General features: G+C 37.7%; 2 protein-coding genes across 6 annotated transcripts; both read left to right on the plus strand.

The window, feature by feature from the left end:
- The first annotated feature begins 331 nt into the window (after positions 1–331).
- Positions 332–5,683, plus strand: katnbl1 (katanin p80 subunit B-like 1). Of its 5 annotated transcripts, none has more exons than XM_046060860.1 (11): positions 332–574; positions 1,182–1,306; positions 1,462–1,499; positions 1,705–1,987; positions 2,085–2,200; positions 2,292–2,342; positions 2,899–2,988; positions 3,144–3,248; positions 4,199–4,292; positions 4,797–4,833; positions 5,078–5,683. In XM_046060860.1, exons 2-11 carry the CDS (start codon positions 1,298–1,300, stop codon positions 5,131–5,133), a joined length of 879 nt encoding a protein of 292 aa, XP_045916816.1. In that variant the 5' UTR covers positions 332–574; positions 1,182–1,297; the 3' UTR covers positions 5,134–5,683. The 5 variants fall into 5 exon arrangements, with proteins under 5 accessions (XP_045916816.1, XP_045916815.1, XP_045916819.1 ...); XM_046060859.1 differs by having other exon boundaries at positions 1,200–1,306; XM_046060863.1 differs by lacking the exon at positions 1,462–1,499 and having other exon boundaries at positions 333–574.
- A 682-nt stretch (positions 5,684–6,365) lies between these two features.
- On the plus strand, positions 6,366–10,239 carry emc7b (ER membrane protein complex subunit 7b). Its single transcript, XM_046060864.1, has 5 exons — positions 6,366–6,717; positions 8,093–8,212; positions 8,299–8,437; positions 8,921–9,001; positions 9,357–10,239. Exons 1-5 carry the CDS (start codon positions 6,485–6,487, stop codon positions 9,504–9,506), a joined length of 723 nt encoding a protein of 240 aa, XP_045916820.1. The 5' UTR covers positions 6,366–6,484; the 3' UTR covers positions 9,507–10,239.
- Positions 10,240–14,334: the final 4,095 nt, after the last annotated feature.

The following is a 14,334-nucleotide window of genomic DNA, read 5'->3' on the forward strand; positions in this document are numbered from 1 at the left end:
TTGTTACATATATTTTAGTGCAGTCAATAAAGTAAAAAGTAGTTATTCTTATTCTAGAAATACTGATTTATGTGAAAAATCATCTTCAAAGATAAAAGTTCATCATTTATTAAATGCTCCCTGTTGTTAGTTTGTTTAGTCAAATGAGTTTATTTTGAGACATGTATGAAGTGTTTTTGGTGGTTTGAGTGAGTTTTGAAGGTGCCATTAACTGTTTGGTCAAGATGCATGTTGGTAATGCAGACTGTATGAAGAGTTTTGAAAAAGTGGCTTCAGTTTTGACCAGAAAAAAAACTAACCCGCATTTCTGCATTACAGACTACATGTCACTGGATGGCGCAATGACACACCAGGATTTAAATTTGTTTCGTCCAGCAGTCGTCGCTAAAACTCCAGGTTTTCTTTGCCAAATCAATCCCACAATCCCCGCACACCGGCGGTGTATTCATTTGAATGGAACAACTGTGAAACGCTAGCTAACCTGCAGGAGTAGCTCTTCTTGAGTTTAACCAGTTTTTCACGTTTGGGATTTACACAACTGTGGAGACCTGATGACACTTCACAAAATGAATCGGTTGGTATTTTACTGTACTGTTCAAATGGTGAAAGTAATCTGTGAGCTACCGTTGATGAAGGCATATGTTCCCTGAGTTAGGGGGCTAACTAGCTAGCTAGCTAGCTCGCACTAGCGGCCCAGATAGTTACTTTCTACGTGCATCCTTGACAGTTGAGCTACAAGCTAACAGTTAAAGCTAACGGTAGATCTGCGCTAGTTAGCCAGGAACGGGACTTTTAGCTGAGAGACGTAACGAAATGCACTAACGTTATTGCTCCGTGTCCCATTTCTAGCAAGACAAAAAACATACAAAGTTAACGTAACTATAACCAACACTTAACGTTAGTGCAATTTGTGACTGACTGTTGCAGCTCACCAAGCTAACGTTATCGCAGAAGCCAACGCCTTTTGTATCTCAAATTCAGCGTTTTTGTTTTGTTTATCTCATTTCAATGTTTGCATCTAAGTTAGTCTTTCTGAAATTACGCTGCTGCATCGTAGTCCACATGCCGCATGTCGCAAGCCAACCTGTTTTTAGGCCACGAAAAGTGACTGTGTGACTGTTGCAGCTCCTGAAACTGAGATAGATTTATCAACGATGGTTCCACAATTGTTTGTCTAACAGTGTTCCTTATTGTGGCAGCTGGTAAGCATGTCCGGCAACGGGAAGTCTTTAACGTCAACCAGAATAAATCCAATGGCTTTCTGCGTTCCTGCCTGCATCTTTCTGTTGAAAAGAACATGAAGCAGGTATGAAACTATGAAAGCAAATACATGACTTTTTGTGTAAATAAGTGTCCTGTTGTCTCTTAAATCCTGGTGACTGTGAAGTACAGTTCAGTGGTATTGTAGTAGTAGTAGTAGAGATTGTAGTAGTGGCCTCATCCCTTATCCTTTTGTTTTAGGTGGATATTATAAATAAGGAAGAATTAGATAAAGAAAGGTGAGTCTCCGATCCACATCTGTGGGATTCATCTAATTATGATCACTCACTCACTATCTGTGTCCCACAGATCATCCCTCTCAGTCACTGGACCATTAAGGCACCTTTCCATAACCATTATCACCATGTCTGTGGCTTTGAATTGTATGCTTTTCCAGACTAAGACAGTTTTGAATTTGGTCCATGTCGACTTTCCTCTCGGCAGATTTCAAGTCCATTACGGAGTACACAGCCCAGGCAAAGGGAAGCGATTGTCATCTGTCAAGAGGAAGGGTTATCCAGCGGTGGAGGTGGGCTTAAAGCTGCACCGCAAAACATCAGATGTAGACCGTGACCGTGTCCGCGGCATGGCCAACAAAGAAAATGAGCTGACGTGCTCCGATGATGTGCGGGGCATGCACTACAATGACAACTGCGGGCTCCCTGTGAACTCTGCGGAGGCCTCCAAGATGGCAGGGGCCAGCTCCAAGTACGGTGACTTTACTGAGGTGAGAGTCAATTAAAACTCTTGCTCTGGGATTGATAACATCTGCAACGCTGTGGGAGACTGAATTCCCTTTGTGTAATGTTTGTCTTTATGTACAGCTGTCAAAGGACCATGAAGCTATGACTCGCGTACTCTTTGGAAGGAATCTGCGACTAAAAGTAGCCCAAACACTATGGCGAAGAAACGCCAGTGAATTAGTGGCCTACCTAATAAGGTAAAACTGTAACAGCTAATACCGCATTTTGGTTGTCTGTGGTCATTCCTCAATTACACAACAGGTTTCATTTTTAATCATCTTTTCCCAGAATTCAAGACACAGGGGTGCTGCTTGACTGCTTACCTGTCTTAACAAACAAGTGAGTTCGATCTGGGTGTTATGCATTTTCACTATTTAATGGTCCAGCTTCACCTGTAATGATATGAAAGATTGTAAAATCTCAGAAAGTAGTGAACAACTTTTTTGTTGATCAATTATCAATTATTTTAGCTCTAAGTATCATAATCTAAATTATCTTTTGCGGTATTCTTACATTTTACAGTGAGGAAAATCCCAAAGTCCTGAATAGCCCCTTTTTTGTGTCTGCATTGCTAAATACGTTATTATACTGGGAACTGCTAAAACCAATTGCCCAGTAAGGCAAACAAACTAAAAGTAAAGTAAAAATAAACTGACTGAACCAGGGGGAAATTATAATCCATGCACATTTGTTTGTTAGGTTTGTTAGTGATCTACAAGATCCATCCCTGATCTCTAACTCTGGCAGCTCATGTTGATGTTTAATATTTGTGCGATTTAAAAAAACAAAAAAAACAACTCTTGATTGTCATCCAGTGACCAACATTACGCCCATGTTAGTGATTATCGGCTCACTTTTGTTCTTTCATCTTATGGTTTTCTTTGTTTCTTGTCAGCCTTCAAACTGAAGCACCATGTTTGTCACTTGGCTGCTGTGTTGACCTCATGCCCCAAGTGAGAGTGATTCTTGCCAGTAAATATGAAGAGTAAGTGTCACTGATGTTTAATCATCTCAGTACTTTCAAATATAATGTCAAAGAGAGACAGAGATAAAGTATATTGACCCAGATGACGGAGAGAGTTTTTATAGAATTCTTTGACATTATGATTTGACCAACTCATCTGTTTTGTTTTTGTACAGACACATAACGGTGGGTTTACACTGGGTTCAATCCGTCATCAGGAAGTGGTGGCCAGAACTTTCTAAGAATGAGAAAAGACTGCGGGACAGTCATTCAGAAGACAGGTGGGTAGTGCATGCTTAAATGCAACCTAATAGTCCCCCTATGACATAACCAAGACTTTAAAGGGTAGTTACAGCCATTTCCACACTAATCTAATACAAATCTTAACCATACAACCAATGTATAATACCTCACTGGAAATGCAGCTAATCAGAACAAAATAAAACTGAACAGTTGCCACCGAAATGTAACTCATAAAGATCGAAGTCAGTTGGCTTACTGTTGCACTAAGCAAAGTGTACTTGACAGGCATTTTAATTGAGTCTGTTGGGAGGTAAAACAACTTGTTGTCTCCCTTCATTTTCCCAGACATTTACCTCTGGATGGAGTCAAGCTGGATATGCTTGCATGTTGGTTGTGTTACTGCAATACATGACTTTGTCACAGTAGATTTAATGTAATTTCATTTAAATATACAATCTGCTCTGGTCACACTGCTGTTTCCTGTTACTTTTTTCAAATAAGGAAATGATCCTCCACAATTTGTTTTTGCTTTTCTCTCTAGTAACTTGACCCATATATACACTGAAAACTGAAAATGTTGTTAATTTGCCTCATATCAGAATAAGAAGGAGCTTTATTGCCAAGTAATGTTTTACACACACGAGGAATTTGCTGTGGTGATAAGGTGCTACACGTAGACATAAATAAATGTAGAAATATATAAATATGGAATATGTAGTATTGCTTCTGGGATCATAGTGGGTAAAAAAAAAAGTCACAATCACTGCCTCATATAGTAGAAGAAATTCAGTTTCTAAAGTAAAGTTTTCAAGAAGTCATTTGAAAAGATAGTCATACACATTTCTGACTGCACTTGTGAACTTGTAGAGTGAGGGGGACTCTTAGCAGGAGCAGGAGAGAAGGTGTGTTTGGTTTTCTATCTACAGTAACTGACTCTGGAGTCTTGTGTGCACTCAACATACATTAAAATGGTAATGTTTTATTGCAGGAATATTGAAGTCATGAAGCAGCGGCTGAAGGACTTGTGGAAGGAAGGAGCACGGTTGTGTTTGGTTCCAGGATCTACGGGAGAAGTGGCAAAGGTGAGAAGGATGCCATGATTGTAGGGATCAGGGATTCATGAGGCAGATGCTTTAAAACATTTGTCAGAACTAGGACCTTTACAGAAAATCGCATTTGCAAAGCTTTGTCTGGGTTACTTGTTTGAAGGTTTCATAAAATGAAACTTGTTCTGTTTTTTGAATTTTTGTTCCTTTTTAATTAAAGCTAACAGTTTTTCATCCTGTTATGGATACAGCTAAATGAAAACTGTTGTAATAGTGTTAAACACCTCCCTGTAAATGTTTGCAAATTATCAGTGTCACAAAGATATTTGTCATACAACTGTTTTACCAGATCGTGCAGGTGCTCCTTGTGTTTTTTTTTTGTTTTTTTTTCAATCCTCTGTTGCTTTTGGGTGGACACAGCCGACCGCTCCCATCCTAAAAAAACAAAAAAACTCCACAAGGGTTTGTAACATGAGTTAAGTCTCTCATGGTGTTGTTTCATTTGTTTCCATCTTTACATTCTGTTTCATGGTGAAAAAGAATCCAACCACGAAAGAGCCAATGTACTGTATTAGTTGTAAGTATCAGTTGCAGAAAGCCAAATCAACACCCTTTTTATAATCTGTATTTTCCAAAGTAACCCACAATGTTGTGATGTGTATAATGGAAAAATGGACATTTTAATAGCCGAAATGTATGGGTTTTTTTGAACTGTGGTTTATTTATTGTGTTGATAATATATGTAAAAAAGATTATTGTATGCAGACTGTTACCACTGGCTGGGACAAGAACTAACGCGTTATCTTCACTTCATGTTGCAGGCCATCGAGGCTTATCTATCACAGCTGCCCTGACAGTTGTCAATGTAGCACTCTGAGGATGTGACCACTACTGCCGGATCACGGCTACGTGATAATTATGCCAGAGGAATGGACTGGTTCATTCTGCCACTTAAACTCAAACCTCTTACTGGGACTGAACTTGACAATTCAGACAACTCCCTCAGTTAGAGCTGGAGACTCTTTAAGGAGGGCTGAGAGAGCCTTTCTGCAAAAAAAAAAAAAAAAAAAAAACAGCAAATGACTGCTTCACATTGAAGTGGACTGTCTTGTGAAGGGGCATGTTTAGTGGACCTCCATGAGACTGGGTGTACTGTCGCTCTATGAAGTGCCAAGCTCTTTGTCTCTTACTACACCATTCTTTGCCATTGAATGCAAATGCACTTGTGGATGTAATGAATGCTCCGCTGTTTTGATGTTTTGCGTCTGGGTTCTCCGGAATCAGGAACTTGAATCTGCAACAGTCTTAAGTTATTAGAGCTTTTCTTGTTTTCATTTTGCCTCTTCATATGACATTTGACTGTATAATGTAATATGTAAAAACAAGTGATTCTTTTAATCTTTTAAATAAATTTGAAGAAAATCAAATATTTTTATTCTGAAATATAAAAGTACAATAACAGACATATTGCGGGAGAAAGTTTGTCTCAAACAGAAATCTTTAGACAGGACAAATGTGGGTAAATAAAACATTTGACATAACACACGCATTTAAGTAAACACACATGGTTGTTACTCACTATTGATTTACAAAGTGGCCAAACAAGTTTTTCAACCTTTGTTTGAGGTTGGTGTATTTTTTTGTTAAAACTTTATTAGTCAAACTATTTTTCCCTTTATCATAAAAGTGTTAAACTGTAAATGGTGGCAGAATCATTAAAGAAAATGGGACAAAATACAATAGAACAAAGGTAGATACGATTATAAGAGGTTTTTGTTTTTTTTTGCTTTTATAGCGATTTAATTATAGATATGCTCTTTCTTTAAGATGTTAAAGAGTTAATCAAATACATGAATGAAAAGCAGTTTCTGAAATAACTATTTTTAAAGTAAGTATCAGAATCAGAAATACTTTATTGATCCCCGAATGGAAATTCTGTAAAGTAGGTTTCCAAATACGTTTGGGGATTTTACATTCAAAATAGTGTGACATCGTTTAACTGGCAGCTTTGAATAGTGTTTATAATGTTAATTTCTACAAAAACATTCTGTACGTAGTCCTAAACGAAGTGTGAATCTCGGTTTGTACAATAAAGGTTTTTGTTTTAAAGTGACGTCATTTTCCGCAGAGACAGCTGACGCTCATAGTCTTCCGCTTCGTCTCGGCTCTTGAATACATGTCGACAGTTCACAGTTAGACCTTATTTTAATTTGATAAAGATAGACAATATGTTGCGCATCGAGAGAATACAGCTGCTATGGGTTTTTATACAGGCTGCGCTCGTCGTGGCGTGGTGTTTCACTGACATGGAAACAGGGCCTGGCGCAGGTGTGTCGACACAGTCGAACGGAGATCGGTTCAAAATCGAGGGAAGAGCGATAGTTCCGGGGATAAAAACACAAGACTGGGTCTCCACGGCCAGAATCCTAGTAGAAGGTGAAGAATACGTTGGTTTTGTGAGGTAAGAAACGGTCACAGTTATACCCGCTAGCCAGCTAACCTGTTAGCGATTCTCGGTAGCATTAGCATAGCCAGCTAGCTTAAACGTCTACGGCTGCTAACCGCACGGCAGATGCAGTTGGCAGATGGTAGGTCATAGCTTTCCTAGCCAATTTACAGCTTAATAATTGTGTATGTAACTCGTGCCAACTGGGACAACAACATGGCAGTTTTATTAATACCCGTCACTGAAGTTAATTTCATTATGAACTCAGCCAGGCCTTTCAGTCTAGCAGAAGCTGCAACCAAAACAAACCTTTGGCCACATGAGACGTGTCTGTTGTTGCAGTCTTACACCCACTGATGTATAGCTAGCTTAGTAGTATATTTAATTCAGACGCTTCCCACACAACAACATAAGTATTCAGTTAGTCAGTTGTAGTTGTTGTTGTTTATTCAGTCAGCATGAAAACAATAATTGTACACAGATCAGTGTAAACTCAAACAGTAAATAGTGACTGAAAAGGGTTATGCTGAAGCAAAAGCTTATATATACCTATCCTATCTTTATATAAATTAAATCCACCCACCTCAAAGGAAAAGGTTGTGTAACGTTATTAGTTTTATACAAGTACGGTTTTAAGGCGGCTAGACTATTACAGACAGGTTTTCCCTTCCAGGGCTAACCTACTGGGAAATACTTGTGTATATCTGCCACGATGTAACACGTGATTCATATTGTAAGTTTTTTAACAGCATTATAGCATTTTTATGTAATGGGCGTATCCGTATACATGTTGATGTTTCACTTGAGTTACTTGACATTGATTTTTAGGAGATGGCTGAGCCCTAACAGTCAACCTAGATAAGATGCATTCAGTTGCTAGTTTATAATTTACACCTATCGTATTGCATTTTACAAAGAGGTGTTTATAATATTTAGTCTGCACTCTAATAAAATAATAATAATACACGGGGTGAACAGAATTTGATTTACATAGCCCAATATCACAAACTACAAATTTGTCTCAAGGGGCTTTATAATCTGTACAGCATACAACAGCCTCCAAATTAGGACTCTCCATTTGGATAAGAAAAAAATTCCTTGAACGGGGAAACTGGAATAAACTTAAGAGCAACAGAGGAGGGAACCCTCTTCCAGAACGCACATGCAATAGATTTTGTGTGTATGAATAGTCCAACATATTAAAGCATAATAAAAATACAGTATGGATCATCAGGATGACAATATTATAGATGGATTCATTTCGCTGTTTAACAACTCCACAGACTACAGCCTCCAAAATGTACATGGAGTTTAATCAACACCTCTCCCTCCCAAACCCTAACAAACTGTGTATATGTGCAGTCTTGATAAAATCCAATTCTTGTTACAGAACTGATGGAAGTTTTGCTGTGAATGACGTCCCCTCAGGATCCTACGTTGTGGAAGTTGTCACCCCTAACTATCGATTTGAACCAGTACGTGTTGATATCACATCCAAGGGCAAAATGAGGTAAGTTTTTACTATAGCGATGTGACAAAAAAATTTTTTTTAGAGGAACGTCTAACCAACTAAAGTAACCATGTGTCATTTCACAGGGCGCGTCTTGTGAACTATATCAAGACTTCAGAAGTAATTCGCCAGCCATATCCTCTTCAAATCCGGGCTAATGGTCCTCACAGCTACTTCATGAAGAGAGAAACCTGGGGCTGGACAGACTTCCTCATGAACCCAATGGTATAAAAACCTGAACTTGCTGAATATGTATGATGTGTACCCTCAGGCAGGTACAGAGAAGTCCAGCAGGTCAAATAAGTTTAGATTGAGGTTAGTGAAGCTTTTCGTACATATGGCCAGGAAATGCAAGGAGAAAATACTTAGTTTTCCGTTCTGCCTTACCTTTTAATAGAAACCACCCTCACCTTGAGGAGATTTTTTTGCACGAATTTCCCTTTGCCTGATGACCAAACAGATCTAAAGTTATTCAGTAGTCAAACCAAACTGTGCCTGTGCCAAACAACCTGTCCTGTGCAGTTGCTTGTTACACACTGGTAAAGAAAAGGTGGTCGAATGTATTTATATTTAAAGTAAGTCATTGAGTGTAGTTTGCCAGTATACATTTTCAGCATATATTCCATACATACTGTATGCAGGTATAAAAGAAAGATCTTGTGTTTCTGGCTCTCTCGTTTAAATGTATTGTCTTTGTTGCTCCTGCAGGTTATGATGATGGTTTTGCCCCTTTTGATCATTGTTCTGCTGCCTAAGGTGGTCAACACCAATGACCCAGAGATGAGAAAGGTAATGAATCAATAGTAGCCTAAAGTGTTATTTCAAAAATATTGTACATATATTGAGTTCATCATGCAGTGTCTCTGAATTGTATTTACTTTCTGATCAGTTTAACACAGATTTATTAAATGGAACTAGACCGCGCAAGTTCCTGTAAGAATAGAGTTAGTAATGTCAGATGCCAAAGAAATATTTGTATTAAATTCATGATACCCAGTTGTTGCCTCATCTCGAAGTGTGAGCGTATCATAACTGTGAGAAATGTCAGTGAAATTGTTTTTGTGATGATTTTCTTTTTGTGAGAGTGAGTCTGTCCCCAGCCTTTCGTGTCTCCATCTACAGCTGTTTTCATTTAATTTTGCAGGAAATGGAGCAGTCCATGAACATGCTAAACCCCAACCCTGAGCTTCCAGATGTCTCTGAACTCATGACCAAGCTCTTCTCGGGCTCCAAGGGCTCCAGCAAGGCAGGTGGCAGCAGCAAGGGCACCAGGCCAGCTGCCAAAAGGAGGTAGTACTACACGTGTCCTCTCAATCTGCCTAAAGAAGCTCGAGTTATGCCATGGAAGCAAGGTTTTTAAGTGTCATTTCCCCCCCCCCCTCTGGGTCTATTGTACAGTTTTCTTTATTAATAGATGTTTTGAGCACATCTTGATTTCTAATATGCTGTTGGAAACAGAGAAAAAAAATGAGATTTTTTTTTTCATACTGCACTGATAGAAATGTCTTAAAAGCTGTTATCCTTCATTTGCTCTATACTTTCTACATGTGGCTCTACTCTACTCATCAGTCTTTTCTTTGCTAACCCTCCGGTGTGCATTTTTCCACTGCTGCTAATTCCACTACCTGAAAGAGAACATATATACAGAGACTTTTTTTTTTTTTTTTTTTTCCCGATTTCAATAATATGACTGTGAATGAAGATTGATTAAATTTTAAGACTGATAAATTCTTATTTAAAAGCCTAGATAAATAAATCGCAATGGTATATAACAACTGTGTTTTTATTTCAGACCATCTTATTTGTTTTGAGAGTGAACACACATGGCCATTTAGAATTACTGTGTGACAGAATGTATGGCCAGATTTCACATACTGTACATTACATGCCTAAGGTGTATAAATTAAAAATGGTAATCATTGGCTGTTCAAAGGATGAAAAGAGCTGTGTGGTTGCTTTCAAGATCTTTAGAGTGTAATTGGCTTTACTTTTAATAAAGTGGACAGTAACGTCCATATAAAAGTAAAGATTTTTGTGTTGAATGTCTTCAGTTCATGATAAGCCACTCAGTTGCTGATACAACGGATATAATGAATGTTATATTCAACTATTTATATATAACACTTCCATTAACTATTCAATAATAACACTTGAACAATCCCAACTCAAGGTCCAGTGCTACTGAGCTCACGTCAACAGATTCATCACCATGACACCTGAGCAAACTCTATCTGCTGTTGAAGATGTGTAGTATGGTTGAAATCTCAGGAAAGAGCTAGTAAGGTTTTTGTTGTTGTTAAATTACAATTTTAAATGTTAATGAACTTTGATGCTTTAAGACAACTGTTTCCAGCGTTTGGGTAAATGTGGGTGGTGACACGAATGAGAAAGACAAATGTTTCATGTCTTTAGGCCACTAAAAATCCTTTCAATCAAAAACTCTTTAAGAAATCCCTCTAGGGTTGTACTGCTCACAGCAGATGTTCTCTAGTAATGCCGCATTCGAGACCGATCGGAACTGAGATATTTCCCAGTTGAAACTTCTGACTTCCGACCTCAAAGCGTTCCAGGTTTATGGTGGTGCATGACGCCGAAAGTAAACGAAAACCATGGCTGACCGTGACAAAGTGTACACACAGTTGCACCCTCAGCAGTGTTTTAGGTGTTAATTAAAAGGATGGCAGTTTAACTGCAACAACTGACATAAATAGCCTATACCTTACTAGTTAACTGTGTACCCCTCTAGCTACATCAGTTGGTGATCCTCAAGTCAGTCAATGTTGTAGGTTACACTTCCTAATGTTTTGGCATTTTTAACAATAACTTTTAGGCAGAGAAGATGACTTTATGAGAGTCTTTACTGTAGCCAGCTACCTAATAGGCCCAACATATTTCTACATTAATGTACATGCAGCACAGGTTTTACTATATGACTGTATGTAATATTTTAATTTAAATACATGCAAATATACTTTTTGTTGCTTTTTAGTTGGTAGTTGGTGATGGTTTACCATTTACAGTGTGTGCTTCCATGGGCGCTGAGATTGTTTTGTGATGTAATTCAGCTGCTCCTCGTGAAGGCGGGGTACAGATTTTTTCAGTTTTTTTTTTATTTCAGAGTTCACAAGTAGGAAATCCGACTTCAGCTGGCGTTTCAGGATTGTTTTTCTGGTTGGAGGTCGGAAATTTCCCAGTTCTGAGTTGTGTGGAACACAGCATAAGGCCGTGTTCAAACAGACAGTAGCCCTGTCAGTCTGAAGACAAACAAAGTGTAGAGTGCATGCATCCAAAAATGTACAGGTGCTCGTTTAAAAAACAAATCAAAGTCAGACAAAAGATTTGCACACTGTACTGCACTGTGGTAGCTTATTAGATTTAATTTAACAGATCAATGTTTTGACCCTACACAGCTTTATCACACTAAGGCTGTAACATGAAAGGAAGGGACCACAATCCAAAAAATTTGGGAACTGCTGCTTGAAGCAATCTGGCTATTGGTTAGTTTTCTTACAGTCAAAAAATCCTATTAGAATACCAACAACAACAGTGTGTTAGTCTGTCTCAATATTTCCGACTTCACGAACCTATCTGTGGCTCTCTGCCCCAAGCCCATTCCAACTTCAAAAAACAGAATGAATATATACTTTCATTTATTTATTTTAAAGCTAAATCATTTATTAAAACAGCCGGGGACTGCCAAATGCAACCCAAACAGGAGAAAATTGTGTATGTGGGATTTGCTCAAAAGAAAGTATAGTTGTCATGTCCATTGTAATAAAGGAACATGTCACCCAGTGAAACAGTGTGGTTTTTAATAGTTTTTGGACAACAATGGAGGTTTATGACAGAGGAATAAGGTTTATCAAGCTTTTTCTACGCAGATGATGCTTAGTAGGATCAGTTCGTTGTTGGTTGTGGTGTTTTCATGGTTTTTGTTGACGATAAGAAAAATATGGATATCTATATCCAGACTTCTTCTTTAATACTAGTGTTGCACCAGACTGTTGTAATGCAAAACATCCGCACTGACATGGAGTCTTTGGACCAGAGAGACCTCTGATGACCTCTCCGGGAAGTCTTGAGCTCTGTTCTGTCATGCTGTTTGTGCATGTTATCCATGGCACGTTAGTTTTATCACTCAATTGTTGGAGCGGGCAGTGATTTGCATCAACAGAAACTTACAAGTACAAACCAAATAAGATCCAGTTCAACACATTTGATGCTGAAAAAAGTTCATGCTGACAAAAGTATAATTCTGCTTTTCTTCTATTTAACAATCAGTACACACAGACTGACTTTCACAAAACTGCACAGATGGACAAAAACAGCACAGGTTCATTTACAAAGCATTTTTGCCTCTGAGCAGAATAAAAGGCACAGAGTTTAGGGCGATAACATTTGACATTACATCGTCAACAATATAAGTGCTATAATTTACAAGAGCATCACTCATCCTTTAGAGAGAAGTTGCTTCAAATGCCATGTGTCCAAGTTTTCTTTTTTTTTTAACTACAGTTATATGAATATTGAAATGACTAGAGGTGTGAGCCATAAACAATCTTGTATGTCATTTTACTGTGAATTCATGGAAATTTACAGATTAGCCCTTGAACACAAGATCAAATATTGATTGCAAGAGCCAAAATATAAAACAAAAGAGAAAACATTCACCAAACACTGATTTACACTAATCAATTTACATTTACCATTTGTGAGGTGAAAAACCCAACAGTATCAGTGAAATATGTTCTTTGTGCTATAAATTATTTTGAAATGTGTAAGACTACAATATGTCCTTTATATACAGTGCAAGTGAGGAGTAGAATAAGGGAGGATTATATGAGGTTTAAAAGACAGGTTCAAAGACAGGCATTTTTACTCGCATATCTGTATGTTAAACCTACATAGTCCCTGTAATTATTCCTGCTGAAGTGATTCCTTCATAGTGGGACTCTAATCCCCAGTTCTTGTTACTATCAAAAATTAATTTTAAATTTTAGCCATTTCTAATGTAAGGCTTCAGCTGTCTGTCTGAGTTAGCCAAATTAGCCAAATATCTTACAAGTTGGTGTTTTTTAGTATGAAATTATCTTAAATTTCTTCAACTGAAAGGTATAAAATAATTAAAACTCAAAGTTCTTCATATATATTATCTAACACCATGTAGATTAAAGAAAATTAACCAGACTATAATAGAAATGTTTTGGCATGGTTTTGATGAGGTTGGTACACTCATGTTTAATGTCATGGCTTTTCCCTGATGTCATTCTTGAAGGATGCAATTGATTACCTGTCATCAGTGTTAATTATACAGATTCACAACTGTCCAGCCGTGTGTTTACTGGAAAAACAACCTGGGAATGTAAAGCAAAAGAAAAAATGGTGCTTTATTACATCTGCATTTTCTGGAAGTAACATTGACATGGGAATGGACTGGAAATACAGAAATGGGACCCTCCTTGTATTTTATTTAAATCTATTTGTAGAGATCTGTTCTCACTTTGACATTAAAGGGTTTATTTCTATTGAAGTACAAAAAAAAAGCCACAAAAGATTGACTGATTCAACGTTGTAAACCAAAAAAACATGAAACCATATAGGGTGAGTACTTTTAATAGGCTCTATATATGGAATTAGTGGCAATGGAGCTAGCAGCTTGTACACTCCAACAAAACCATACTGGAACAAATAAATTATTAACACATATGAAGATACAAAATTAGTAACAAGAAAGAAACTGCAGTAATAAAAAAATAGAATACATGATTTGATGTTGAAAGAAGAATGTTTTAACCTGTTGAGTTATATTCTGTTGTATTTGTCATGGTTTGTCTGTCAAATTGTCTGTGAAAATCAGGGGGACAAAGAGCAGCTGAAGCCTCATATTAGCTTTGATCTTTAAAGACGGACATGTTATAAGACATATAAAAATACTCTGCGTGTGGATGTTTCCACAAAAAAAGTTTAGTTACCTGTTAAATCGTTAAATTACTTTTGCTCCTCCAAAAATCTGAGATCGCTTTACTGGCAGTATGTAGAGGAGGAATAATTACTGCAACCACTTTCAATGCACAGATTAACATTGAGTCATGTATTAAAAGAGTACTCCACTGATTTATCAT

This window comes from Micropterus dolomieu, linkage group LG10 (assembly GCF_021292245.1).
Source record: "Micropterus dolomieu isolate WLL.071019.BEF.003 ecotype Adirondacks linkage group LG10, ASM2129224v1, whole genome shotgun sequence".
NCBI lineage: Eukaryota > Metazoa > Chordata > Actinopteri > Centrarchiformes > Centrarchidae > Micropterus > Micropterus dolomieu.